The sequence below is a fragment of the Doryrhamphus excisus genome, chromosome 2 (assembly GCF_030265055.1).
Source record: "Doryrhamphus excisus isolate RoL2022-K1 chromosome 2, RoL_Dexc_1.0, whole genome shotgun sequence".
Classification (NCBI taxonomy): Eukaryota; Metazoa; Chordata; class Actinopteri; order Syngnathiformes; family Syngnathidae; genus Doryrhamphus; species Doryrhamphus excisus.
This window is the reverse complement of record NC_080467.1, coordinates 26,647,333-26,674,950: the sequence shown is the minus strand read 5'-3', so window position 1 is coordinate 26,674,950 and position 27,618 is coordinate 26,647,333. Positions and strand designations below refer to the sequence as shown.

The window sequence follows — 27,618 nt, the reverse complement described above, 5'->3', positions numbered from 1 at the left end:
ACCCCGTAAGAGAATTTCTGCCAAGTAGGATTCCTTATTCATAAATGGAATATTTCCGTGGTTAGAGCATAGAAAATCTGTTTGTAACACTGTTAGAGCCCTCTAGACATGATATAACATCCCTATAATCACCTTTACACTCATATTACCTCATATTATTATATTAATATGGTAAACAAAATAAGCTTAAATGAGCCATTTAAGCAGTGGCAGGAGTAGTCTGTTTTAATTTGGGATTTATATTATTATTTTGCTTGTTGTGAGATAATTCAAACCTGGTAGGGCACTGTTTAAGTCCCGATTTGGACCCGGTATTGGATAATATCAAATTTACGCCCAACCCTCCTGTTAAATGCAGTTGTATTGAATAAAACATCAACACTGCTATATAAAATGTGATATTTATACCAAAACAATGAAGTCAATATGGAATTATGTCAACAGTCACAACATCCAACAGAAATTTAACATATGCAGTATCTGTTTGCACACGATTGGCATCTGCTGTCCTCTTTTTCCTCCCACTTTTAGATGTTTATTTGCACCATCTTTGTTGCAAGTATCGTTGGAGATGTAGTTGTAGTTAGCTGGGATCCCAGCATGCATGTTGCACGTCTTGCTATGCTAAGTAGCCCCGATTATCTCTGCTGATAGGCGGCTTAGCGGGATGGGGCCATCCGTGGGGCCAACACAAACACAACCACAACCATCACACACATTTGTAAGACATTTACATGTTAGAGATTGTTTTCACATTGTAATATGGCTGACTATCGTTCTTGGAGGTAAATGGTCAGACCTGTTGCGTCCGATCCGCCGGGTTCATCATCACCGCTTCCCGAAAGCTGTTATCCACATAGGACGCCATTGTTTGCAAGCCGCCGCCTGGAAGTGGATTTATAGTAAATTCCTTGAAAAAACAAGAACCTTAAATGAACTCCAAGAGGTCGGCGTGTGGATCCAAAGGGTGTTTGGCTGTCTTAAGAGGACCCGAAAGGAGGCGAGTGCTTGGGAGTGCCCGGAGCCAGGCCACGACCCGAGCCCGTCCGCCGAGCACTCTTGCCGGGCTGCTGGTGATGCTGCTGCTGCTGCTGCTCGGCCCGGCACCAACAGGGTCACCGAACTTACACTTGAATAGTCCGTCCGGTTTCTGGGTGATTAATTCCCTGGAGTCCAAAGTGTCCCTCTATGCGAGTCAGCGATCAGCACAGACATTCCTTGTGTCTTCAGCACTTTGCTAGCGACCAGGAGACATTCCCCGTGAGGAAGAAAGAAAAGTGAGCTAAAAACAAGGCGCTAACCCGATAACACCAACAACAACATGATGATTGCCGTTTCCGAAGAGGTAGATGGACTCACGGACAAAACATGGTGGGGTCTTCTGCGGTTAACGGCACGAAAAGTGCAGCTATGTCCGCCGCCACTGTGCTGTGTTGTGTGCCACCATGGTGACTGGGACCAGCGTCAAGGCGGAAGTTGAAAACGGGTAGCACTTCCTGTATGCCTTTTCACAATATACGTATATTGGCACGCAAAAGCCACCCTGTTCATGATTTAATTTGATTATATTGATAATAACAACACACAATTACAATAAAACATAATGCTCCAGTTTAACAACGACTACGTGAAAACGAGAGGTGTTTTTCATTGAATACTCTCTCAATGACATTTCCTGTTTGCATGTGCGTATTATTTTGAGCTTCACACCAATGTAGCTACACCGGGAGACTCATGGGCGAGTCCATCCAACAAAAAAGGGTGGGTGCAATGTAAATCGTCAAAAAACGATGCATTAGCACCATCTAGTGTTATAAAATACATTTAATTTACCGGAGAAAATGTAGACTGTGCTTACAGATTACAGAATTCTCCATTTATAGTAGATTGCATAACAAAGTTGTTATTTGTGGTATAAATTCTGCAAAAAAAATCAATTTATCATTCTTGTTTTTGGGATTAGCCAGAGAACGTGCAAACTCCACACAGAGATGTCCACCTTGCAGCCCCATTTCCTTACTCTCATACCTTATTAAGTGTGTTAAGACAACATGTGGCCTGAGGTGGATGTGTTATTTTTTGTAAAACCACCCCCTGTTGTCACAGAACAAACTAGGCCACTAGCCTGGTTGCCATAGCGACCGACCGTGACCCCATGGACGGAGCAGCTCATGTAATCTCCCAGTGGGGCCCATTATTTATGAGGAACGTAGCCAACCTGCACCTGCCAAAAACAGAACAGAAATGGCACAAAACAGTAAAGGAGCAGCAGGAGGGACACAGCCTGGACAAAGAATGCTCTTTACAGGTAACAAAGAGTGCATGAATCCTTGAATTGTTTTATTAGGTCAGTGCTGAAGCAGGATATCTATCTCAAGAGACTTGGATTTCAGAGTGGTTTATTTATTTATTCTGTATCTACCTGCAGTATATCCATCGAGGGCTGGGATGGATGTCACAAAGTAGTATATGCATTATGAATAAAGAACGACACTTCATATTTGCTGAACTGCATGTAGTGACCAGTGTTTATTAGAAGTAAGGTGTTCATGCGAACAGAGATTTTCATAATAGATCACAAATAAATAAATGATAAGCAACAATAATGGTATTTTTCTTGTTGTGTTGCCACAAATTTAAAAAATATATATTTTAGGTTGGCTGAAATGCAGCGAGTTGTGGTTATTTATTAGAGGTAAGGTGTTCATTAGAACAGAGAATTTCATACAAAATCACAAATTAATCAATGATAAGCACAAATAGTGATATTATTCTTGTTCCTTTGCCACAAATAAATGAGTTGTCGCTGTAGAGTCTGGTACTTTACTGGGACTCATCATTATGGCATAGAGTGAAAATTGTCAACAATACAAAAAATACACACAATCAATTGTCTATAAACTTAACATGACAGTGCATAAACCCAATGCAGCTTGTATTAGCATGTCCAATTTTAGCATTAACGATTTTATCATCTTTTTAAAACATAACTTATTGAACATTTTTATGAAATAACAATATAAACATTATCTACTAATTTATTTATTACATCTACTTACGACATTGATATGTCAGTCCTGAACACAAAAGGTAAATAGATGACCAGCTTCCTGTGGGCTAATTGCTTCCCTGTCTGTTTTTTTTTTTAAGCTTAAAACAGGAAGTGATGTCACGGTCCTGACGCTAACTTTGTTGACAAACAGGACATAACAAAAATAGCATAGCTAAAACTAAAGACGGTTTTTTAACATTATAGTTTGTTTAACTCAACAACAGCGCAAGAGGCAAAGTATTCATTAGAGAGGAAGCCTTAAAATGAAACTAATATTTATTTATTTATACATTATTTATGCATAAATAATGACTATTCGCGAATGTCCACTGTCTCAAACAAGGTCCGGATGGTATTGGTGACTACAGGCCGAGGTTCAATCATTCTCCCCAGTACGTCGGTGTGGGCTCCTTATCACCTGAGGCCACGGGAGACCTCAACTACCTGTGGAGGGCCGCCCCGAACGCCCCACCACCTTTGCCCAAACAGGCCTACGTGGGGGAGGTAGGCTGGGGCTGGCAGTACAACCAGCTGGTGAACAATGGGTCGCTACACAGCGGCATGCAAATTCAGGTAGCTTTTAGCACTATGCAAATGCTATACATGTTACACACTGTTTTAGCATGGATAGAAGTTTTATACACTGACTGTATTTTCAATGTACAAGAGCTTTTCTATGACTTTTTCCTTCTGCTTTTGTGCAGTTATTCTTATCAATCATAACGTGATCCTTGTATCGTCATACTAATGTTATTGCAAACATAATATTAGCATTGGCACTCATTCAACACACACACAAGATGTGATACATTATATATTCTTTTTTATTATTTATGACTAGAATTATTTTTTATATTTATGATTATATTATCTATTCAATTAGGTAAAAATGTGAAGCTATTTACATTATATACCTTATCATCTCATGTCTGGTGTCCCTATCTTTCACTTTAGTTCAATAGCAATGGTTGCAAAGTGAAAATTTTACACATACAAATATTTCAGAGCATTTAACATTTGTGAATCAATGTGATGAAAGTGAACTTTATGCTCTTTTTGGTGTAGAAAACGGATGTACGAAATGCACTGGAAGACAGAGCGAGCCATAGGTTCCAGCCCCAACAGTAAGACAAAAAAACACATTTAAGTTTAGATTGTGATTGACCTGCTGTGCTCAGAATCACATTACAAGTCGAGTCCTGTAACATCTCAGGTTTGCAAAGTCTTGATTGTCTCCATTGTAAGTCTTATCTGCCCTAACTCCACCCCCTTCATCCATAATGCAACAATTGCACTTCTGAATAAGACCAGAGAGACATTTCCTTGCAAAGATAGTTTATGCACCTCTAGTTCTCACTTAGTAAGGATAGCTTTTAAGGAATAAACCACAGCCAGAGAAACACAGTCTGATTTACTGTCTCTGTCTCTCTCTGTGGCCTCTAATGACCTTTTATGTCCATATGCCAGACAGAAGAGGATGACTGACACACAAAAATCCAAAAACAAAGCCTGACAGAAAGAAGCAGCGAGCTCAGCGGGCCACCTGGGATGTTTCCAGTTTTATCAAAACAGAATAACAATATATTGTGTAATCTCAGTTGTTATTATAAATGTGCTGTCATAATAAATCCTGTAATAAGCAAAAAAAATACAAATGATCATATATTACTGTTTATTTGTTGATGCATATATTTGTATTTTTTTCCTCGTAATTTTGTTTTGAAATAACTGCATTTTATTTTCAAAGAGTCTAACCGGAACTGATGTCACTTCCGCTGTCGTTCCAGATCATTCGGCCGGCCGGTACCCGTGCACAGTATAGTTCCCTTCGCTAAGCTAACCTGTCAAGTAGCGTGTCTAACGTCGCCTTGTTCTCGCCATGTCTCACCCAGTACCCACCGACAAGCCGTCCAATTCTGAAAACCCTCGCGTTTTTTTCGACGTAGACATTGACGGCGTCACAGGTAAGCTTATGCATTGTTTTATTTGTCCATTAAAGGCGTTAGCATGCTAGCGTCATAGCATTCTGACGCTAGCATGCTAGCGACAATGGGGCGAAATAAATGAACAATATTAGTATTAGTAGTTGTAGTGGTAGTATTAGTAGTAGCACAACAACATTGTATTCATGTGTTTGTAGTTGTAAGTTGATATTTAAACGTAGTTTTATGTGAGTAGATTGTCTAGTTACGAGTAATCTGGAGGAGCCATGTGCGTTTGTTTATGAGTAAGAGTAATAATGGTATTTGTTTTGCTGTTGAATGGCAGCTCAACAATAATGTAAAATATACTGACATAATTTTACTCTGCTATATAAGCTCACCTTTGCAATTATGACAAATATACACTCACTCGGCCACAGCAATAGGTACACTTGCATAAGCAAATTAAATAAAAATTTGGTTTTTAACAAAGTTGGTAATGCAAAGTTCTATTTGACAGTTGCTGAATGCTGGGGCAGTTGAACATGAATTAAAACACAAATGCAATAACAAACACAATATTAAATGATGTAAACTGAGCTGATACAGTTCCTTTGTTAGACCTCAGGTGAACCTCATGTTTGTGTGAATCTGACATTTCTTTTGCAGTTGGCCGAATTGTTCTGGAACTGTTTGCCGACGTCGCTCCCAAGACTGCCGAAAACTTCCGTGCCCTCTGCACGGGAGAGAAGGGCATCGGCAAATCCACCGGGAAGCCTTTGCACTTCAAGGGATGCCCCTTTCACAGAAGTATGTTAGCGAGGACACCTTCAAACTCTTAATTGTTGTGGACTACACTTCATTTAGAATGTGTTTCAGTTTTCTACCTTTTGAGTCGATGGAGGCAACATTTGGGTCATTTCTCTTGTGCCTGACAGTTATCAAGAAGTTTATGATACAAGGAGGCGACTTCTCCAATCAGAATGGCACCGGCGGTGAGAGCATCTACGGCGAGAAGTTTGAGGATGAAAACTTCCACTACAAGGTACAGCACATGGTCTGTTAGAATCTCATTATAGATCATGGCGGTTCAACTGGGGGCGCACCAGACCAAATCCAGTCCACAAATGCCAACAATCTGATTCCAAAACATCGACTTCTGAAAACAGCCGCGTACTCCTGCCAAAGACCATCTTTGACTCGTATTTTTGCAACACAGCCTTCATAACAGACGAGTACTCCTATACAGCAGCTTTAACTGCATTTTTGCTGCTGTTCCCTTAAAACTCCCCGAGCCAAACCAACTTTGTAATGCACACTACCGCCACCTACAAGATTGACGTGCATGTTCGTCCACACACGAGGTGTCATTTGTCTTCTTGCACGCAGCACGACCAAGTGGGCCTGCTGAGCATGGCCAACGCCGGGCCCAACACCAACGGCTCCCAGTTTTTCATCACCACCGTGCCCACGCCACACTTAGACGGCAAACACGTGGTCTTTGGACAAGTGCTAAAGGGAATGGGAGTGGTCCACATGCTTGAGTCCATGGACACAAAAGATGACGCTCCTACAAAGGTAAAAAAAAACAAAAAATCCTGCAATTCACAACAAATTGGCACGAAAAAAATACAATTGCGCCTTCCTGTTGCAGCCTTGCATCATTGCAGACTGTGGCGAACACAAAGACGGCGACAGCTGGGCCGTCGTATCCGACGATGGGACGGGGGACACCCACCCTGACTTCCCAGAGGACTCTGATGTCGACTTTAAAGATGTAAGTTGTTTTCCCCTCTGCTTCAAGGATACTTTGACTAAGTGCCCAATAAATACAAATATCAATATCCATTTTGTTCAAATGGGGGACGGGCTAACAAACATTCTGCCACATCCCTAATATTGATTTGTCCTTCAGTCATTTATATTTGTTTTCCAGGTGGATAAAGTTTTAGCTGCAGCTGAGGACATCAAGAATATCGGGAACAACCTTTTTAAGAGTCAAGACTGGAAGGCTGCGGTCAACAAATACAGCAAAGCTCTCAGGTGATGCTAAAACCGCTGCTTTTTACCATCCCGTGACTTTGACAAAGGGAAACTTCATGATAATGCTAATGGTACTAGGAAAATAAACTGTAAAATGGAATATATATATATATATATATATATATATATATATATATGGCTAATTCCAGAAGGGAGAAAATACAAGCCCTTTATTTTGATGACACATGCTAAGGGGTGCCACCACAGGTATCTGGAGATGTGTGGGGAGGAGCTGGAGGAGGATGAGGAGGCAGTGCAGAAGAAGCTGGAGCCCACGGCCTTCAGCTGCTACCTCAACACGGCGGCGTGTAAGCTGAAGCTGCAGCTGTGGCAGGAAGCTCTGGACAGCTGCAATGAGGTCTGACTTCATCCCGCTGGGACGCTTGTCATTTGCCATCTTAAGCACTAGATAGCGCCACTACATTGCAATGCTTGTTTACACATCTACATGTCTATTTGTGTTTCAGGCTCTGGAGCTGAACAACGCCAACACCAAGGCTCTTTTCCGCAGGGCTCAGGCCTGGCAGGGCTTGAAAGAATTCAGCCAAGCCATGGTAACGTTCACGTAAAGACCTCATATGATCATTTGCAGAAGAACAGCAGTGTTGTTGACTTTTTATTATTTACAGACTGATCTGAAGGCAGCTCAGGGAATCACTCCAGAGGACAAAGGTAACACTTGATGTATTTCTTCCTCATGATTTATTACAGTCACTCCTACGGCTTCAGCAAGAAGTGCTAATGGCCAAATTTTCCACTGCACCATTTCTACTCCAGCTTATTCGCCTGGGGTTTCCCTTCTAAATAGTATCTCAGGAAACTGCAAAAATCAAGACTTACTGAATGAAACATGCTAACAATGGAGAACAATAACCTAAATTGTAGGGTGGGGCAATATGGACCTTAGCATATATCACGATAAATTGATAGTCTTGTATAAAAAGCTGCAAATCTTAAGCCATATAATGAAATACACTAGTTTCATATTGTAAAGCACATTTATTTATTGGAAACAACGTGGTTAACTTTTTTAATGGGATGTCGGCCTCTGCACGCATTGCTACTAAATCTTCAAACTAATGCCTGTGCTGGGGATGAAGGAAGATGTAGTCACCCATGAAATCCCAACTGCATATGTCGTATTTACAGTTAGATGGCAAACATTGCTTTTATTTTGAAGGCCGGTCGCATGTCCTGTGTGTTGAGAAACTGTCTGAGGAGTTGGGTACAATAATAAATGTGCTTCCCGTCTACACTCGTCTTGTGTATCCAAGTCTTATCTTTGGAAGACTATACCGGTATACAAAAAAATATTGCGCAACACTAGTACATTGTACTACTTGCTATTGCCAATAGAAAAGCAGAGGGAATTAAATTGCACCATGAACACCTCACATGAACCTATAAATGTAATGAAATATACCGGAGTACAATAGATGAACTAAATTTGTCTTTCCTTCTGGCAGCCATCATGAATGAGATGAAGCGAGTGCAACTCAAAGTGCAGGAAGAGAAGGAGAAAGAGAAGAAAATCTATGCCAAAATGTTTGCCTGAACGCCTCGCGCCTCCTAACTGACCTCATTCCACACGGCCGGATGCAAGCAGGTGACAAGTCCTTTTTGTGACACTCAACACTTGTACCACATTGTAGCGATGTAACGGTCGCCCCTGAATGCATCATTGGCCACTCGACACGTGCAGACCGGTTAAGTAGTTTATTCACTGGTGTGATATGTACAGCAGATCACCAAGTACCTGGAATAAATGTTAACTTATGAAAGATGTGCGTGTGTCTTAAAAAGATTTATTACAGATGGACATGTTTAACTACAGCAACAAAGGCCACTTTATGCAAATGACACGTTCAATGCCCGCTTTCTTTATATGGCAGCAATGCAGAAAGTTGTCATTTCTTTTATATATTAAGAAATCCAAACTCTAACACATGATTACTGCACATGATCATAATTATCCTCCAGTAGGCACATGTTGAGGCCCTGAATGTCATGTTCCTTTTGTCATTTTTCAAGTGTTTGTTTTAGGGGGGGATATAAATATTTACATTCCATTGTAAGCTGGCCCACCTCCACCTTCCGGCACCACCCAGTTGATGTTCTGGCTCGGGTCCTTGATGTCGCAGGTCTTACAGTGCACACAGTTCTGAGCGTTGATCTGCAGTCGCATGCCATCGCCCGTTTCCAAGGGAACGTACTCGTACACACCTGGGAAAGACGGAAGCTGTGAGTTGAGACTGGAAAAAATTCTGAGGTTTAAGTGGTTTAGATGCAGTGTCGATGGAACTGTTCATTCCACATTAGGATTACTGTTATACAAGAGTTCCATGTTGCACTGAAAGGAAAACTGCACCTTTTGTGGAATTTTGGCCATCCATAATCCTTATGAGAAAGATGAACACGTCTGTCTTTCTGTGCATACTAAAGATATAAAAACAGCTAAAGCCTAAAACAGAACACCAAAAAACCTACCAACATTTTATATATGCTGTGACCATGTAGTAACAGGTACATTAACAACATGTAATACTTATTTTCTCGTGTTATTGGAACTTCCTTCCTGGACGAATTGATTTCTCACAACTCAGCAGCTCCAATATGTAGCGGTACCTTTCAATCGTGGCTTAAGGAATTGTGAACATGGGTAAGCTTGTTGCTAGCCGGTGTGGTATGGCGAGGTGTCACTATGCCAGCTAAGTAGATCTTCGCGGAACAATGCAAATAGAAGTGTAATTGTAGCTTAGTTGATATGGATTTTGGAAGTGTTCCATTATGTACATTAACACCTATTTAGCTGTTTTTATATCTTTACAATGCACAAAAAACACATGTATTCATGTCTCACATTAGAATTGTGGAAGTTGGGCAATTTTTAACTTTGAAGTGTTAAGAGTGGTGGTACTATGAGGTGTTACCTGCAGGGCAGAAACGTTGCTCGGGCCCGTCATAGATGGCGAGATTCCTGTTGACTGGCACGCTGTCATCCCTCAGGGTGAGATGTGCGGGCTGGTCGCCCTCGTGGTTTGTGCCGCTCAGTGCCACGGACGACAGCAGATCGAAGCTTATCTTCCCGTCGGGCTTGGGGTACTCTATGGGCGTGCACTCTTTTGCCGGCTTGAGCTGGTCGGCGTCGCGGCCTGAAAAGCAGGTAAGATGAGCTCATATCTCGCTGGGATTAGCTCACGGGTGTATTTGCGGTACTCACCACAGTGTTTGAGCGTCCACGGCTCTTTGCCCCTGAGGATCCAGTAGAAGATACCCGTGTAGACCATGCCGCCGTATAGGCCGAAGTAGTTATGAAAGGACGGTCGGATGTTTCTCACAGCACAAAGCTCTTTCCATACCCAAGATGCTTTCAAGGCCTCAGAATACTCGGGAACGTGTAGCCCTGAGGATCATGGAATGATGGAAATGAGTTAGAGCTAGCACTCTAAAAAAAACTTTCAACAACGTTGCATGATTTGCTATACATGCTATGATCATGCATTAACACGTACGCTGATAATAATAGTTGCAGTATCTTTTCCGTCTGTGAATAATTACCTCACATATGTTGTAAATGTCAACACTATAGTTTAACACACACACACACACAGAAATTGGTTTACCCGCTGTATCTGACTCTGGACTCTCTGCCGTCACTTTGGGGAAGATGGTCTCGGCTGCCAGCATGCCACTCTTCATGGCCGTGTGGGTGCCTTTGATTTTGGGGACATTCATGAAGCCGGGGCTGCAGCCAATCAGCAGGCCTCCCGGGAATGTCAGCTTGGGGATGGACTGGCCAAACAGCGAGCAGAGGGGCAACGTATCACCATTATTGCAATCACTACAGCTCTCTCAATGTGGTGCCATAAGCAACCCTACCTGGAAGCCGCCCTCGTTCAAGGCGCGGGCACCATAAGCGATCCTGTTGCCTCCCTCCAAAGTGGGGGCAACGAAGGGGTGGTGCTTCCAACGCTGGAACTCCCTGAAGGGGCTCAGGTAAGGGTTGGAGTAGTCTAGACCCACCTGTGGGGAAATCATACTGGATGTGTGATGTTTGAGAGTCTCAGTTGTGTTTTAGCTGAAGTACAGTATTATTGTTATGACGACTTGTGTTACTATATAGTGCCTGTTGTGGGATAAATAATACAAGCCTGTGTTAGTGGTCAAGTCTGGTGCGTGTAACTGGCGTGAACTACAGTTCATAAATGTCTTAACAATTTTTTTTAGAACTTAAGCAACATTTGCTTAATTATGCATTCTTTTTTTTTTAACTAGGCTATAGTCAACCAAAGGGAGCAATGTTTGAACCGTAGTGTAACGAGGGATGACTGTAATCAATTTCATCAGGAAGTCTCGGTAATGACACCACTACAGTGCTCAATCATCAGTATGCGTGTCATAACTACGCAACACGAGGACTTCCAGTGTGTAATCTTGTGAGGTGAAAAGGAATTGTTCGCTGAGTAGCGTGTTTACCAATGCGTACACAAAGAGGCACTCACCACAAAGCCCAGGGCCACCAGAGGCTCTCCTTCATTGAGGTGGTAGAGGAAGGAGCCGCCATACGTGTTCCTGTTGAGAGGCCAGCCCACTGAATGCTCCACTCGGCCGGGTCTCCACTTCTTCTCATCAATCGTCCACACCTACCATTAAAATATCTATTAAAACAGATGTATTGTGGATAGTGAAATAATCTTACAGCATGCAAGCATCAGTGCTTATTGGCCCTCTTGTTAGGTTGCATCACACTTATCTAATGTGTGTTAATGTGTTTTGAGCATGAATATTGATTCAAAATTTGGTCATATTTGAGGTGACATTAAGACAGTTACCTCCTTGAGGCCGATGGCGTACGTCTGTGGCTCGCAGTTCTCACGCAGGTTGAACTGCTTGTAAAGCTGCTTGGCCAAATGGCCGTGGCAGCCTTCTCCAAACAATGTGACTTTAGCGTGGAGCTCCATGCCCCTCTCAAATATATCCTGGGGACATACAATAGGGTATCATAGTTGCAGTTCAAAAGTGTGTTAGATAGCGCGTACCTTCGGGGAGCCGTCTTTGGCGATTCCCACATCGTTGGTGGCGATTCCTTTGACACTTCCATCTTCATGGAACAAAACCTGAATGTGAAAACGGCAAAAGGATGAGACAACTGGTCATAAGCGGTGTCTAATATGAAAGAAACAGTAATAGGTTGGTGTTATTCCACTGTAATTCTGTAGGTGGCAGTAGAGAGTGGTATATTACACAATGATTGACAGCAGCTTAAAAACTATGAAAAAGTGACATTCTGAGACAAAGCTATGAGCTCTACACGTGTATAAAACAAGTGCAACATTGTTATTAAAGGGTTGGCCATTATTAACATTACTACACATTTTATGTATCAACCCCGTACTACAAAATACTAAAATTGAATTTGTGCATTGATGAAGCTATTTAATACTGAAACCTCAGAAGCGGCGTAACCAGGATACAACTCCACTCCCAGCTCCTCGGCCTGCTCGCCCAGCCAGCGTACAAAGTTGCCCAGCCTCACGATGTAGTTGCCATGGTTCCTCATGGGCAGACCTGAAACACGTCAAAAATGTCATAAAAAAAACTACACAAAATGCAGAAGTAGTGTTGTATATCGTGGAGACGGATCCTTCCTGAGCCTGGTGATGTCATATTATGCATATTAGATCACTTTAGGTCATACTGATGATTTTTCTCATTTACAGTATACCCTCATCTCTCACCATCAAACTACAACTGTCTTCTATATTGAGTAATACGAGTGTAAAGGTGACTATAGGGGTGTTAGTTCATGTCTAAAGTGCTCTAATAATGGTAAAAATCATTTTTAGAAGTCAGAAAGGGTTGTTGTTGTACCTGGCAACATGGGAACAGGAATTCTGTGCTTCTCTGTCAAGATGCTGAAAACATCCTCAGTCACTGGTGTGTTCAGAGGAGCCTGACGTGAAAGAAAGAGGAGATGGGATTCTGCTGATAAGATGCAGGAACAGGCAGAGTTTCTAACTTTCACTTTGCAGAGCAGACAATATGGAGAGGGCTGTACATAACAGTAGCGGTAGAATAATAGTGGATTTTTGCAGTAGCATCCAAACTAGCGAGGGGAAAAGCCTCACCCCTCGCTCCTTCCAATCGGGGAAGAGTTCATAGAGCGCGCTGGGCTCCAGGCAGGCTCCCGACAGGGTGTGTGCACCCATCTGCGAGGCCTTCTCCACCAGGCACACCCGCAGCTCCTTCTCCTGCTCCTTGGCTAGCTGTTTCAGACGAATGGCCGCCGAAAGACCCGCCGGCCCGCCACCCACGATGACCACATCGGCTTCGTCGGCGAACCTCTCCATTTCCACACCTGAGGGCAAGAAAGTAGCACTTGATCAGGGAGGAAAGACTTATTAAATAAAAAAATTTCATCAGTGAATGCTTGACTGACACTACACTGCGAAGGCAGGCTTCAATCTGTTCAATAATGGAATACATTCTACCGTTTTTTTTATAGATGGTGTGCTAATGGGTTCAAAAAATTGCTGGTGGGGTCATCTATATATACGTATATATATATATATATATATATATACATACAGTACGTGGTCATCTAACAGAAGGACATTTTGAAATGAAAACACACCCACAGTAACGCATCACATGAATCAACGATTACTACTACTAAGTGAGTAATAAACAACTAAGCACTACACATAACACGTAATTTAAAACAGTTATTTTAAAATGCTGGCAAGGCATGCTGGGTAGTCCTTTAGCAATATGAACTATGAACAGTAAAACATTGGATACCAAGAGTATGTAGAGTACGCTAGGTCCTAGCATGCTAAGATTAGCAAGTTAGCATTGCTAGCATGCCGACATTAGCGTAGTAAAATTTTTAGCCATTTTCATACTATTATGCTATGTGTTACATTTCTAGCATGCTAACATGATCATACTAGCGTTGTTTTATTACAATTTTCATGAATATGAACGGAAGCAGACACTTGTCGCTATCATGCTAGTTGTTAGCATGCTAAAGTAATTAAAATGTTTAACATTTTCTGAGATAGGCACTTAAATAAACACTTAGCACAATTATTCTTGGTGTTAGCGTGCTAAGGTTCGCATGTTAGCATTCTCGAAGTCTTTCAAACCCTTCCACAGCATGTTTTTATTTACCGCTTGAGTGGATTCATTGGAACGCCAATATAAATGAAATCTTCAAGATGAAACACTCTTAAATGCACAACGTAATCATTCAGACTTATTTGTTATGATGCACACAGAACAAGGAACAACTTGCAGCTCTGTCTCCTTACACTGAGGCATTCAGGTGCACTCGTAATTTTGCGTGGTAGCCTCTAGTTGTTTTTTCATTTTCATACCCCACTTTGGGAACCACCACATTAGAGAGACTGTGTGCTCCTTACCTTCCCATCTTGGGTCTTTATCCCGGGGGTGGATGGTGTAGTGTGTTGTGATGCGAGGCGTGGAGACGGAGGAGCAGCTTCGTCTGTTGTGTACGGTGGTGTAAAGCTGAGGTGACGCATGGTCCACTTGGACCGTCTTCAGCGCCCTGATACACCTGGCGGCTACACAGGAACACAGCTGTCAGGGATCATTTGCAGCCTGTTGATACAGGACTGTGTTCCAACCAGACCCGCCATTGCACCCTCTGTTAGCTTATCTCATTGCCACGTACAATATCACTGGCAATAACAGACTGAAATATCTACTTAGAACTACTTAGAACCTTTGATCAGGAGCAGGGAAGATTATTGTTAAAGATAAACAACAGCAGGTGTCACACTGCAGCATGCTAACTGCTAGCTAGCATACCTGTGTATTAACATTTATACGTTTAATTGAAAGCAACAGAAAATGTAAAACCATTCACATTAGAAAGCTTAATAGTTACGTTATTGACGATATGTCACACAACAGTCGTGTTTGTATAGTAAGTGGAGTCCTCTGTAAACGTCACCTACATTTTCAGTGAACTTTGCCCCACATGTTAGCTTCATGCTAACGTCAACGCTAATGCAGTACTGTAAGGCTAACATTGAAAGCAGTCACAATTCCACATGCAAACAATTAAGTAAAGTCGAAACAGGTTTCTAATTAAGCATTTAAACTGTGTCGTGGTAGCTGGAATATGTCACTAAATTAGCATGTTAACCGAAGTTGCTAACAAACCAACGTACCTTTACTGGAGTATCTGCTAGCTGGAAACATCTTGTGTCAGCACATAAACGCCAACAATGTTTGCCTTTCTTTAAATATGTCCAAACGAGGCCGCAGCCTTCTCATATATACAAAAAAATCTGATGTTACTCGCCTCGTCCTGGTGTGCAAACTACAATGTAACCTTATGGAACAGGTCTCATAACACTGACATTGGCGAGCGTCAAAACGCTGCGCCGAGAGTTGCAGTTGTAAAGTGCTGCTGCGTCCGCGGCGGCGCGGGTCACATGACCAGAAGAGGTCGTAACTGCGCAAACGCAAATCTGGAACTCTCACCAACAGCACCCTACAAGCCAAGTGCGATAAATAATTGTTTATACACACAATAAAATGTTTAAGATAGAGTACATCCGATGCCTATATAATTTGTTTGTATACATTTTATGGTGTTTTTGCTATATAATTATAGTGTATATATATATATATATATATATATATATATATATATATATATATATATATATATATATATATATATATAGTATATTTATTATTTTCATTATTATTATTCAGTTATTTATTACTGAATAATATTAATAACTATTATTTTATTACTTCTTTTTTGATACATGGAAAAAAGAAATGGAACCTCCATTCATGTTTTTAAATATCAACAAAAAAACAGTTCACTGATTTTAATTATTTTAATTTATTCTGTGCCATTATTATGTATCTTGGTTTTATTATTGCCTTTTATTGTTTTAATTGGATTTTAAACTGTGAGTCATGTCTGGAAAGCGTTGTAGAAATGAATTTGTATTTAGTATTTAGTTTGGACTACTATCAATTAACAGAGTAAGGACAGTACTGTCTTTGTACAATATGTACTTTATTTCACATTGAAGACACCCCCCCCACACACACACACCCCAAACAACACATCCCCACAAACGTTGCAAATTCTTCTTTTCGAGACGCATAAAGCACATTGGACCATAACAACATAATTACATTTTATTAGAACAATTATTGGACCTTTATTTATTCAATAATAATTTGGGTAATTATTTAAAACATTCATTAGTTCATTCATACACCCTGGACTGGTGGCCAGCCAATCACAGGGCACATATAGACAAACAACCATTCACACTCACATTCATACCTATGGACAATTTGGAGTCGCCAATTAACCTAGCATGTTTTTGGAATGTGGGAGGAAACCGGAGTAACCGGAGAAAACCCACGCATGCACGGGGAGAACATGCAAACTCCACACAGAGATGGCCAAGGGTGGAATTGAACCCGGGTCTCCTGCGCTGCCGTGCAGCCTCAGGTTCAAACAGTCAGGAGAAAAAAAAAGATGAAATGTATGCAAGCATTGATAATCCCTGAAAGTTGGAGGAAGTTGTGTAGATGACATTCATGTATTGGCTTTTATTGTATTGGAGCACTTTGTCGTTTACAAACAACAATAAAGTCTGGCAGTGTATTTGCATCAACGTATAACCTTCAATTCTGCATGGAAAGTCACATGGTGTTTCAAATATGATATTTGCAGAACCTCACCATCCCAGAATTATATGGACTATGGGGTTGCTGTAGAATCTCTCTTTTTTTTTTTTAAACACTTTGAACCGGTGGAAGGGTTCATTGCAGCGGGGTGCCAAATTATTTCCACTGGCAGCTGCATACTTAATTAAATTTATAAAAAAAAATGATTATTTAAAAACTGTAAAAAAAAATACAGTGTGGAACTATATTTATTTATTTAATTTTTACATTTATTTTACAATGTTTAATATATTTTTGTTTTTTTTATTTTATATATATATATGAATTTATTTATTAGTGTTTTTTCCCCTCCTTTTTGGACATGTTGAATTATGTAAACATGCAACACTTCTTATTGTGTTAAAATCATGACAATAGTTGTCAATGTATTAGCGGCATCTTGTCTAATATTCAAAATTAAGCAAAATATCATGTAATTAAAAAATAAAAAGAATTGCGAGCTGTGACTGGCCCCCTTGGTTGGAATTTGGACTGATGGAGATGTCATTTTTAAGTTCCCAGAGAAGATTGATCACCATCAACATCCACCAAAGTAAGTCATTGCATCCTTGGTGATGTGCTGTCCCATTTTTCTTGAAGTAATCTAGGTCAGTGATTTCCAACCACTGTGCCTAAAGTGTCTTTGCAAGAGGTCATAAAGTGTGCTGCATCCAATTTCACTCAATTGGTGAGAAAATTATTATTTACGGCAAAGCTCGCCAGGCTGCAGTGAGTTTCTTCCAATGCAAAATACGTGCCTTGGCTCACCAATGGTTGGGAAAAAGACGTCCTTCGACTATTTCATGCTTTCAATTTCAAGGATGGTTTTTCAAAATGATATCATTCATGTGTTTCAGGGTTGACTGCAGCTCATTTGGCAAAAAAATGCAGAAATTAATTTGTGGAAAAGTGTTTGCCTCCTTCCTGGTGTCCCATTTTTTTTGCATGTTTGTCACACTTTCACTTTCACTTTTGTCACAAATCTTTCACTCATCAAACAAATTTGAAATCTTAGTCAATGACAACACAACTGAAGACAAAATGCAGTTTTTAAATTAAACTTTTTATGTAGGGAGAAAATTTATTAAGGGAGAAAATCTAAAACAACATGGCCCTGTGTAAAAGAGTGAGTGCCCCCCACTATTAAAAATAACTTAACTGAAATTAACTGGGATTAATCTCAGTTAGATTCAATTCACGCTTAAGCTTGGTGTGATTTGCGGCCGCAACGATAGCATGTCTTACATATTGTTGTGCCTGGGAGTCCACTGAGTTTAATTGAGATCCCAGTTTGTGATTAATCTGAGATTAATTTAGACTAATCTCAGTTAGAGATTAATCTGAGATTAATTTAGATTAATCTCAGTTACAAAGGTTACAATGGATTTGTTTTCTACCATTTGTGTTTAGTTGTGTTGTCATTGACTAATATTTCAATTTGTCGGATGATCTGAAACATTTGTGACGAACAGCAAGAGGACAAACTGCTGTAAATGGCCAAATGAACTAAGAAACTGATAGAAGACACATTAAATGATGCTGTGGTGATGTGTAGTATTCAACACTGTTCACTAGGTGTCAGTATTGTTACTGTATATGAACTACTGTACAGAATAGGAAGTTTAAAAAAAGGAAGTCTCCCAATGCTAAGATGTGTAGGTTTATATTAAGTCTTATCTTCTCTTATTACGTGTGCGACATTGAGTAATAGGAATGTAAAGAGGACTGTAGGGGTGTTATTTCATGTTGTATGGGCTACTAATAATGTCAAAACTCTTATTTAGACAGATGTAAGCAGGTTTTCTATGCTCGTCATGATGTAAATATTCCTACTTTATCACTTCACTGTGAGGGACTTGAACTTGGATGGATTGGGATAAAAAGGTGTGTTTGCCTGCAAGTGTTAAAGGTGTGCACTCCACATCAACAACACTTCCAAGTCACCTTGACCCTTTCTGCTCACCAAAGAGCCAATTATCCCTCAGCTATCATCTGCCTGCCTCCCATTGGACAGCTATGTCAAGTTCCATTATTGCAACAAGCCGTACAAAGCGGCTGCTGCTTGAATTCTAAAGGAAAAAAAGAAAAAATTGACAGTCAATGGTTGTACCTTTGTGATGTCCAAAGCTCCCAGAGATGAATAGGAAAGGTCTCTGTGGATGAAAAAGACTTTGTTATGATCACCTCCAATGCAGCATCTTAAACCTGGAGGAGTTCATCTCATTACTCGGTCCTCCCGCAGTACAAAAACAGTGGTGGTGCTTTAGCTTGGTGTGATTGGTGGCCTCAAACGATAGCATGTGTTACATATTGTTGTGCCTGGGAGTCCAAGTCTGGTGCTTGTGTGTCTCACTCAACATTACAGTGTAGAATACTACATATCATCACATATTTCAATACATCTTCTGAATGCTTTCTATTTCTTTTAGTTCATTTTTATATGTGAAATGCTTAATTTAGGCATAAAATAGCTAAAATTAGTTTAAATATGGATTTGTTGCAAATAATAATATTCAACCATAAACCAGTGTGATTTATTAACTCATTCGCTACTTTTTTCAACCGAACTGCCGGCTCCTAAAGAGGTATTTATACATAGAAATTTATACATAGAAATACATAGAAATATATAGAAATACAGTACAGTTTTTGTTATATTTGTTATTTTTAGATTGTTATTTTCATGTAAAACTAACTTTTTTGGTGTTGTTGATGTTGTAGCATAGTTGTTTCAGTATTTCAGCTAAATTTATATGGCTAAATTTGTGTATCTTCTCACAAAAAGTATTTTTTTGCTTATATTTTTCTGAAAGTTACTTATGTTCTACTGCTCATTACGAAAGAACAAAAAAGATAGGAACAAACTTTCTTTTCTGATGAAAGATGAGAGTGTATATACAATGTCTATATAGTATGGATGTCTGATAATTAGTGGTTCCCATAATAATAATCATATAAAAATGTGATATCAGTCGACTTTTGTATCAGATTTTTTCCCAATCATGAAAAACGATATTTAAAAAATGCTGTGTACAACACATTTGTTCATTCCACCACAGGAGATATGCCATGTTACACATATCGGTATCGGTATTGGCTGATATTGGTATCGGAAACTGAGAGTGGGACAATATCGGCATATCATTTTTTGGCAAAAAAAGCATTTAACTTTAGAAAAAAAATATTCGGTGTGCCTTGAAAAATCAGTCAAAATCATGAAAATGTCAGCTGGGCTCCGAAGGTATAAGTGATGTTTACCGATGTACTTTTGGATGTTAGCCAAACGGTTGAAGTGTGGCACTCGGCGGTGAATGTTGAATGTGGCGTCCCAACGCCATGAAAAGTCGCCACTCCTGTGTTCAAGCCCCCCGGTGAAGCGAATGGAAACATTTTAATTTCCACCCACAAGACGCCGCCAAGTTGTTCAAAGTTAGCAGAAAACAACCCAAGCACGCGCTGTGGCCTTCACTAATCCGACAACCTGGCGAATAAACACTTCTGAGAGTTTCAACTTCCTTTGTGCCGGCTTTAATTTCAATTTTGAGAAGACGCTGACGGTTGTGTTTCCATTGGCCGTGATATTTTTAATGTACTGCTAAACTGTCAAGGTGTGCTGATAGTACTATTCATGCTTTGCGTGTGATGTTATGCCAAAGCGAATAGAAGTGGTAGTTAATGATGTTTGCAAATAAAAATGTAGCGACCTTGTATTCCCAAGGTAGGTCTCTAGCTCCCTGAAAATAAAAAAACATATTCCCATTGCTGCCTGACTTTACTTTAGATACACAAATCTTCCATTCAAAAAAACACTTTCCGGCGAATATTTTCCAGGAACACCAGAGCAGTCGGTATGTTCTTATACAATGACATCCTAAAGTTGAGACTTGAGTGGTGTAAAAATAAAAGTAGAGTTAAAAAGTTAAAAAGACATCATATGACTTTTCCACATCATGCAATTTTTTGCAAAGTAGGTTTCATCATTTATAAATCAAATATTTTTATATTAGAGCATAGAAAACCAGAGTATGACCTTCTAAATACATTTTTCAACATCATTAGAGCCCTCTCAACATGAAATAACAGCCCTATTACCCAATATATAAGACATAATAACAGAAAATAAGACATAAATAAGACATAATATACTCACACGTTAGCACTGGGAGAGTTCCTTGTTCTTTTTTTTACATCCTATTTCTGTATAGTACTTCCTCTTGTGGAAGTACTATATGTAACATGTAACATTACTGCCACCTTGTGACCAGCGTAGAATACTACACAGCATCACATCTTTAAATGTATTTCCTGAATGCCTTATACAGGGTCAGGCAAAATGATCTGACACATTTGTAGGTTAAATAAAAGGCAAATAAAGTAAAGTAACAAAAAAGTATTTTCATTTTCGAAAAGTACATATAATGCCATTTTGTTTCATTATGTTTTAAAAATTAAACGGACGGGCTGCACAGTGGTCGAGTGGTTAGCGCGCAGACCTCACAACTAAGAGACCCGGGTTCAATTTTGTTCTCCTTGTGCATGCGTGGGTTTTCTCCGGGTACTCCGGTTTCCTCCCACATGCCAAAAACATGCTAGGTTAATTAGCGACTCCAAATTGTCCATAGGTATGAATGTGAGTGTGAATGGTTGTTTGTCTATATGTGCCCTGTTATTGGCTGGCCACCAGCCCGAAGACAGCTGGGATAGGCTCCAGCATCCCCTGCGACCCTTGTGAGGAAAAGCGGTTGAAAATGAATGAAGGAATGAAATTAAACATAACGCTCGTTGTGTTGCAGTTCCAGATTTGTTTGTTTTGATAAAGGTTTCCACAATAAAAGCGCGATGCTCAACAGTCTAATTCATGGCAGCAACTGAAAAAGAAACAAAAAACAATGGCATTACATGAAAAAAGGCATTATATGTACTTTTTGAAAATAAAAACACTTTTGTTACTTTACTTTATTTGCCTTTTATTTAACCTACAAATTTGCCTGACCCTGTGTATCTGTGTGATTGAGTTGACACCCCTGCCTTACATAAACACGTTCGTCACGTACGTCTACGTCACATTTGATCGGCACCTTCCACAGCACGACATGCTTTTGATAACTCCAATTACCTCTGCCAAGGTAACGTCACCCAAGCATGCCAAAGAAACAAACCATTCCATTGTGGATGAAGATACAGGTTGAGGAATTTGATCCCCATTTTTCCGGCACCTACCGCCACCTGCAGCGTTGGAGCGGAACAGTATCACGATGCCCGTCGTGCGTCTTCGCTTCTGTGAGTCTCGTGTTCACCGAGCTTGGCGGTGAGTGACGCTCACTCACTTTCACACGCACTCGAACGCCTCACCATTCGTGTCAATGCATGTCAGCGTCATGCTTGGTGTTATTTTCCACAGTCCTGATGACCCCCGACGCCAGGGGCAGGGTTGGCATCGTGCATGGGCCACATTTCCTGCCAGGTGAGAGAGGGGGGAGGAAGGGGGTGGTTGCTGACCACAGGCCTCCTCTGCCTGTAGTTGGCCCATACCTGCATGAGAGTCTCCTTAAAGGGACGCGTTGTCAGCGTGTAAAGGATGGGGTTGAGGGCGCTGTTGATGGGGAGGATGAATATGACCACCCACGAGCTGATGGTGCCTGCCGACAAAGAGCAACAGAAAAATAAATTGGTTTTACGCCGAACGCTCCTTGGTTAGAAGAATACGTTACATAAGCGCTCTCAAAGCAATTTCGCCCCCCGAATGACTTCCTTCATCCCTGCAGGGGCTCTAATTAGGCAGCCTGCACAGCAGTTAATCAGCACACAGGTTGAAAACACAATGTCGCTGTTTAAAGCAAAGGAGGCCCTCAAGGAAACTTTTATAGAAACACTGTGATGATTTAAAAGGCTGTTCTTTCGAATGTCTACACACTGTGCAATTTTTTACCCACAAATGTGCTGCCTTACAAAGACAACCATGCTAAATATGGACCCTTTTATGTTGTTCAACAAGGAAATAAAAACATTAGATTTCTGTAAAATACAACCACCATTGTTAAATCAATACTATGCCGCTAACCATGAAACAGCATTTTAATATTTAATATAGTTTTGACAGAGTGAAGCCGCAAAATTCAAAGACTGTTGTAACATGCAAAGACGAGAAAAAGCACTCGGAAACTGCAGACCCCCAACAGCGCCATAGTTCCCCCCACATTTATACTAGCAATGCTAACATGCTAACATTGCTATGCTAAAACTTGGCATGATAAGTATTGATGAAGTATTTATATAAGTGTCTACCTCTGGAGAGTGCTAAAAATGCAACTATGCTAATGTTTGCATGCTAACATGTTGCATAATAATGCTAAGTGTTTATATATGTATCCATATAAAAATTATTAAAAATGCTATTATGTTAATGTTAACATGCTAGCAAAGTTAACATGCTAACATTAGCATGTTAACACCTAAAATGATGTGCTAAGTGTTTATATATGTGCCTACCCCTGAAAATAGCTAAAAATGCAACTATGCTAATGTTAGCATGCTAACATGTTGCATAATAATGCTACGTTTATATATGTATCCATATAAAATTTATAAAAATGCTACTATGTTAATGTTAACATACTAGCAAAGTTAACATGCTAACATTAGCATGTTAACACCTAAAATGATGTGCTAAGTGTTTTTATGTGTCTACCCCTGAAAATGGCTAAAAATGCAACTATGCTAATGTTAGCATGCTAACATGTTGCATAATAATGCTACGTGTTTATATATGCATCCATATGAAAATTGATAAAAATGCAACAATGTTAATGTTAACATGCTAGCAATGTTAACATGCTAACATTAGCATGTTAACACCTAAAATGATGTGCTAAGTGTTTATATATGTGTCTACCCGTGAAAATAGCTAAAAATGCAACTATGCTAATGTTAGCATGCTAACATGTTGCATAATAATGCTACATGTTTATATATGTATCCATATAAAAATTTATAAAAATGCTACTATGTTAATGTTAACATACTAGCAAAGTTAACATGCTAACATTAGCATGTTAACACCTAAAATGATGTGCTAAGTGTTTTTATGTGTCTACCCCTGAAAATGGCTAAAAATGCAACTATGCTAATGTTAGCATGCTAACATGTTGCATAATAATGCCAAGTGTTCATATATGTATCCATATAAAAATTTATAAAAATGCTACAATGTTAATGTTAACACGCTAGCAATGTTAACATGCTAACATTAGCATGTTAACACCTAAAATTATGTGCTAAGTGTTTATATATGTGTCTACCCGTGAAAATAGCTAAAAATGCAACTATGCTAATGTTAGCATGCTAACATGTTGCATAATAATGCTACATGTTTATATATGTATCCATATAAAAATTTATAAAAAATGCTACTATGTTAATGTTAACATACTAGCAAAGTTAACATGCTAACATTAGCATGTTAACACCTAAAATGATGTGCTAAGCGTTTTTATGTGTCTACCCCTGAAAATGGCTAAAAATGCAACTATGCTAATGTTAGCATGCTAACATGTTGCATAATAATGCTACGTGTTTATATATGCATCCATATAAAATTTGATAAAAATGCTACAATGTTAATGTTAACATGCTAGCAATGTTAACATGCTAACATTAGCATGTTAACACCTAAAATGATGTGCTAAGTGTTTATATATGTGTCTACCCCTGAAAATAGCTAAAAATGCTTTTATGCTAATGTTGCTATGCTAGCAATTTCAACATGCTAATGTTAGCATGCCAACACCTAGCATGATAGTAGTGTTTATATACGCGTCTTCCTCTGAAAATAGCTATAAATGCTAGTATGCTAATGTTAGAATACTTGCAATGCTAACTGAATGTCCTGAATGTGTTGACCAGTTTGATGTTGGTGAGGACGCACTTTGTAACGTGCATTACCGCCACCTGCAGGACGGGATGTAACAATAAGTTATACATTGTCCAAAGTGCTTCTTTGAAAGCAACACGGTCCAGCAACAACATGCAATAAACACTTATGGCACATCTACTATACCGGGAATCTCCACCTGCAGCAGCGACAGAATCTTGAGCACAAAAATGGGAATCCAGCAGAGGGAGTCGGTGATGACGATGAAGAAGAAGCGCTTGGCGATGGTCACCTCGTCCTTGATGTGGTTGCTGTACATGGCAGTATGGGTGCCCGTACGCTGTATGTTGTAGAACATGCTCGCATAGGAGAGGACAATGATGAGGAACGCCACCAGGTTCAGACCTGCAGAGAAGCAGAGCGTAAAGAACCACAACACTGAGATTTTCTAAGATACTGTATGCTAAGAAGTTATATGGATTTTTAAAAATTCCACCAAAATAGTATCAAACTTCACTTTTTGCTCTCCGATTTTTGCATCCCCCATCAACAAGTAGTACAATTTTTTAGGTCTGATTTTATAAAGGAGGCATTTTTGGGATGGAAATGTTATATAAGAAGCTAAAATAATTGGCCCCCGCAACTAACCGGAACTATTCTATGTTCCTCATCACCAAAATCAAACCAGAACTGGGCTCACTGGACCAAATGGGGGGTAAGTCGCCGTTGATGCACTACACTGCTGATTACACTGGGGTTGTCGTACAGCTTTCTCGTTTTTCTATTTTATCTATAATATTTAAAAATTATATTGAAAAAAAATTATTAAATTCTATTTTTAGAATGTGGTGCAAAAGAAAAAACCCAGCGGCACACTTTGGGCACCCTTGACATGTATGATCCTCACCTAAGAAAATAACAATGGAGTACACGTGAGCCCACGCCGTTTCAGGCTGCTCCGAATGCAACGGGAAGCAAACGCCGTTGGTCCCGTAGAAGTTCCTAAACAGCCCCTTGCAGACCAACGGCATGAAGGCCACCACGAATCCAAACACCCATATCCCCAGCAGGATGCTGACGGTGCGGCGCCAGCCCGGCGTCAAGTAACGGAAGGGGTAGACAATGCAGATGTACTTCTCCAGCGTGAGGTAGGTGAGAAGAAGGACCGACACCTCTGTGGACAGCATGGCCAGGGATCCGATCACCTGACACGGACTGCTGTCCATCCAGGCCTGGGCGTGGCGATTGTATTCGCCACGGAACTTCAGGTCATACGTGCCGATCATGAAGAGGTAGATGCCCATCAGCCCGTCTGCACCTAGAAGGAAGCAGGATGACCGTTTATTGGATCTTCGGAATACTTTTGTGTTTGTTAGCAGGTAATGTACTTCCAGGTTGAGGTTTGTGCGGATAGTACCATGTTTTTTTCTGGAATGTACACCATAGCGATGAACGAATCGCCATTTATATGAACGAATCCTGACCAACCCACTATTCATTAATCCAAATTACAAGGTAATAGTTTTTTTCACAATCTTACTGTTGGGAATGGAATATTTTCCATTCCGTTTACCACATCTAATCCACCACAGATTTGGCTAAATTGTCCATACGTGTCCAGGGTGTAGACAGCTGGGATAGGCTCCAACTGTCAGGGGCCCGGAAAAATACATAATTAATTACTACTAAAATCATCATACCGTCAGCCTGGAAAACTCACCATGCGGAATACTTTTGTGTTTGTTAGCAGGTAATGTACTTCCAGGTTGAGGTTTGTGCGGATAGTGCCATGTTTTTTTTTCTGGAATGTACTCCATAGCGACTATGAACAAATCCTGACCATCCCACCATTCATTAATCCAAATTACAAGGTAATAGTTTTTTCACAATCTTACTGTTGGGAATGGAATATTTTCCATTCCGTTTATCACATCTAATCCACTACAGATTTGGCTAAATTGTCCATACATGTCCAGGGTGTAGACAGTTGGGATAGGCTCCAACATACCCCCGCGATTAGGATAAGCGACCAATTCCAACATCTCTTGACTGTCAGGGGCCCGGAAAAATACATAATTAATTACTACTAAAATCATCATACCGTCAGCCTGGAAAACTCACCATACGGAATACTTTTGTGTTTGTTAGCAGGTAATCTACTTCCAGGTTGAGGTTTGTGCGGATAGTACCATGTTTTTTTTCCGGAATGTACACCATAGCGATGAACGAATCACCATTTATATGAACGAATCCTGACCAACCCACCATTCATTAATCCAAATTACAAGGTAATAGTTTGTTTTATTTTTCCACAATCTTACTGTTGGGAATGGAATATTTTCCATTCCGTTTACCACATCTAATCCACCACAGATTTGGCTAAATTGTCCATACGTGTCCAGGGTGTAGACAGCTGGGATAGGCTCCAACTGTCAGGGGCCCGGAAAAATACATAATTAATTACTACTAAAATCATCATACTCTCAGCCTGGAAAACTCACCATGCGGAATACTTTTGTGTTTGTTAGCAGGTAATCTACTTCCAGGTTGAGGTTTGTGCGGATAGTGCCATGTTTTTTTCTGGAATGTACTCCATAGCGACTATGAACAAATCCTGACCATCCCACCATTCATTAATCCAAATTACAAGGTAATAGTTTTTTCACAATCTTACTGTTGGGAATGGAATATTTTCCATTCCGTTTACCACATCTAATCCACTACAGATTTGGCTAAATTGTCCATACATGTCCAGGGTGCAGACAGCTGGGATAGACTCCAACATACCCCCGCGATTAGGATAAGCGACCAATTCCAACATCCGTTGACTGTCAGGGGCCCGGAAAAATACATAATTAATTACTACTAAAATCATCATACTGTTACCCTGGAAAACTCACCATGCTCGGTGAAATCCGAATGAAATATTTTACCTTTAGAAGATAAAATGGTACTTTTGAGGTGGCTTCATTGAGCTCCAGCAAAAGGTAAGCCATGCC

At 40.2% G+C, this 27,618-nt stretch overlaps 5 protein-coding genes across 18 annotated transcripts in view; 2 read left to right on the top strand and 3 right to left on the bottom strand.

Annotated features, from left to right (window-relative positions):
- rapgef2b (Rap guanine nucleotide exchange factor 2b) overlaps window positions 1–1,460 on the bottom strand; it is a 112,443-nt gene extending 110,983 nt beyond the window's left edge. For 11 of the 12 annotated variants that reach the window (XR_009125569.1, XR_009125545.1, XR_009125551.1 and 8 more), the window contains exon 1: window positions 800–1,460. Coding sequence is in view for 1 of the 12 variants with exons in the window: in XM_058064636.1 (XP_057920619.1) it covers window positions 800–868 (69 nt within the window). In the remaining 11 variants the exon portion in view is untranslated. The remainder of the gene's footprint in view (window positions 1–799) is intronic. The other variant, XR_009125557.1, reaches the window with a different exon arrangement.
- Window positions 1,461–1,979: 519 nt separating this feature from the next.
- On the top strand, window positions 1,980–4,669 carry LOC131114073 (uncharacterized protein C4orf45). Its single transcript, XM_058064294.1, has 4 exons — window positions 1,980–2,308; window positions 3,396–3,625; window positions 4,118–4,176; window positions 4,520–4,669. Exons 1-4 carry the CDS (start codon window positions 2,245–2,247, stop codon window positions 4,563–4,565), a joined length of 399 nt encoding a protein of 132 aa, XP_057920277.1. The 5' UTR covers window positions 1,980–2,244; the 3' UTR covers window positions 4,566–4,669.
- A 109-nt stretch (window positions 4,670–4,778) lies between these two features.
- On the top strand, window positions 4,779–8,797 carry ppid (peptidylprolyl isomerase D). The gene is made up of 10 exons (XM_058064293.1): window positions 4,779–5,016; window positions 5,644–5,784; window positions 5,913–6,019; window positions 6,364–6,552; window positions 6,629–6,751; window positions 6,911–7,017; window positions 7,225–7,375; window positions 7,485–7,571; window positions 7,647–7,689; window positions 8,484–8,797. The coding sequence occupies exons 1-10, from the start codon at window positions 4,932–4,934 to the stop codon at window positions 8,570–8,572; spliced, it is 1,122 nt and encodes a 373-aa protein (XP_057920276.1). The 5' UTR covers window positions 4,779–4,931; the 3' UTR covers window positions 8,573–8,797.
- On the bottom strand, window positions 8,028–15,446 carry etfdh (electron transfer flavoprotein dehydrogenase). Its single transcript, XM_058064292.1, has 13 exons — window positions 15,216–15,446; window positions 14,442–14,603; window positions 13,146–13,375; window positions 12,889–12,970; window positions 12,467–12,585; window positions 12,057–12,134; window positions 11,850–11,996; window positions 11,520–11,660; window positions 10,897–11,040; window positions 10,641–10,809; window positions 10,238–10,420; window positions 9,948–10,169; window positions 8,028–9,240 (listed from the first exon to the last, which is right to left on the bottom strand). The coding sequence occupies exons 1-13, from the start codon at window positions 15,244–15,246 to the stop codon at window positions 9,077–9,079; spliced, it is 1,872 nt and encodes a 623-aa protein (XP_057920275.1). The 5' UTR covers window positions 15,247–15,446; the 3' UTR covers window positions 8,028–9,076.
- Window positions 15,447–16,210: 764 nt separating this feature from the next.
- Window positions 16,211–27,618, bottom strand: part of rxfp1 (relaxin family peptide receptor 1) — a 40,290-nt gene continuing 28,882 nt past the window's right edge. For 2 of the 3 annotated variants that reach the window (XM_058064608.1, XM_058064609.1), the window contains 3 exons: window positions 25,527–25,937; window positions 24,806–25,024; window positions 16,211–22,388 (listed from right to left, as the gene is read on the bottom strand). In XM_058064608.1, coding sequence (XP_057920591.1) covers window positions 22,138–22,388; window positions 24,806–25,024; window positions 25,527–25,937 — 881 coding nt within the window. In that variant the 3' untranslated portion in view covers window positions 16,211–22,137. The remainder of the gene's footprint in view (window positions 22,389–24,805; window positions 25,025–25,526; window positions 25,938–27,618) is intronic. The other variant, XM_058064610.1, reaches the window with a different exon arrangement.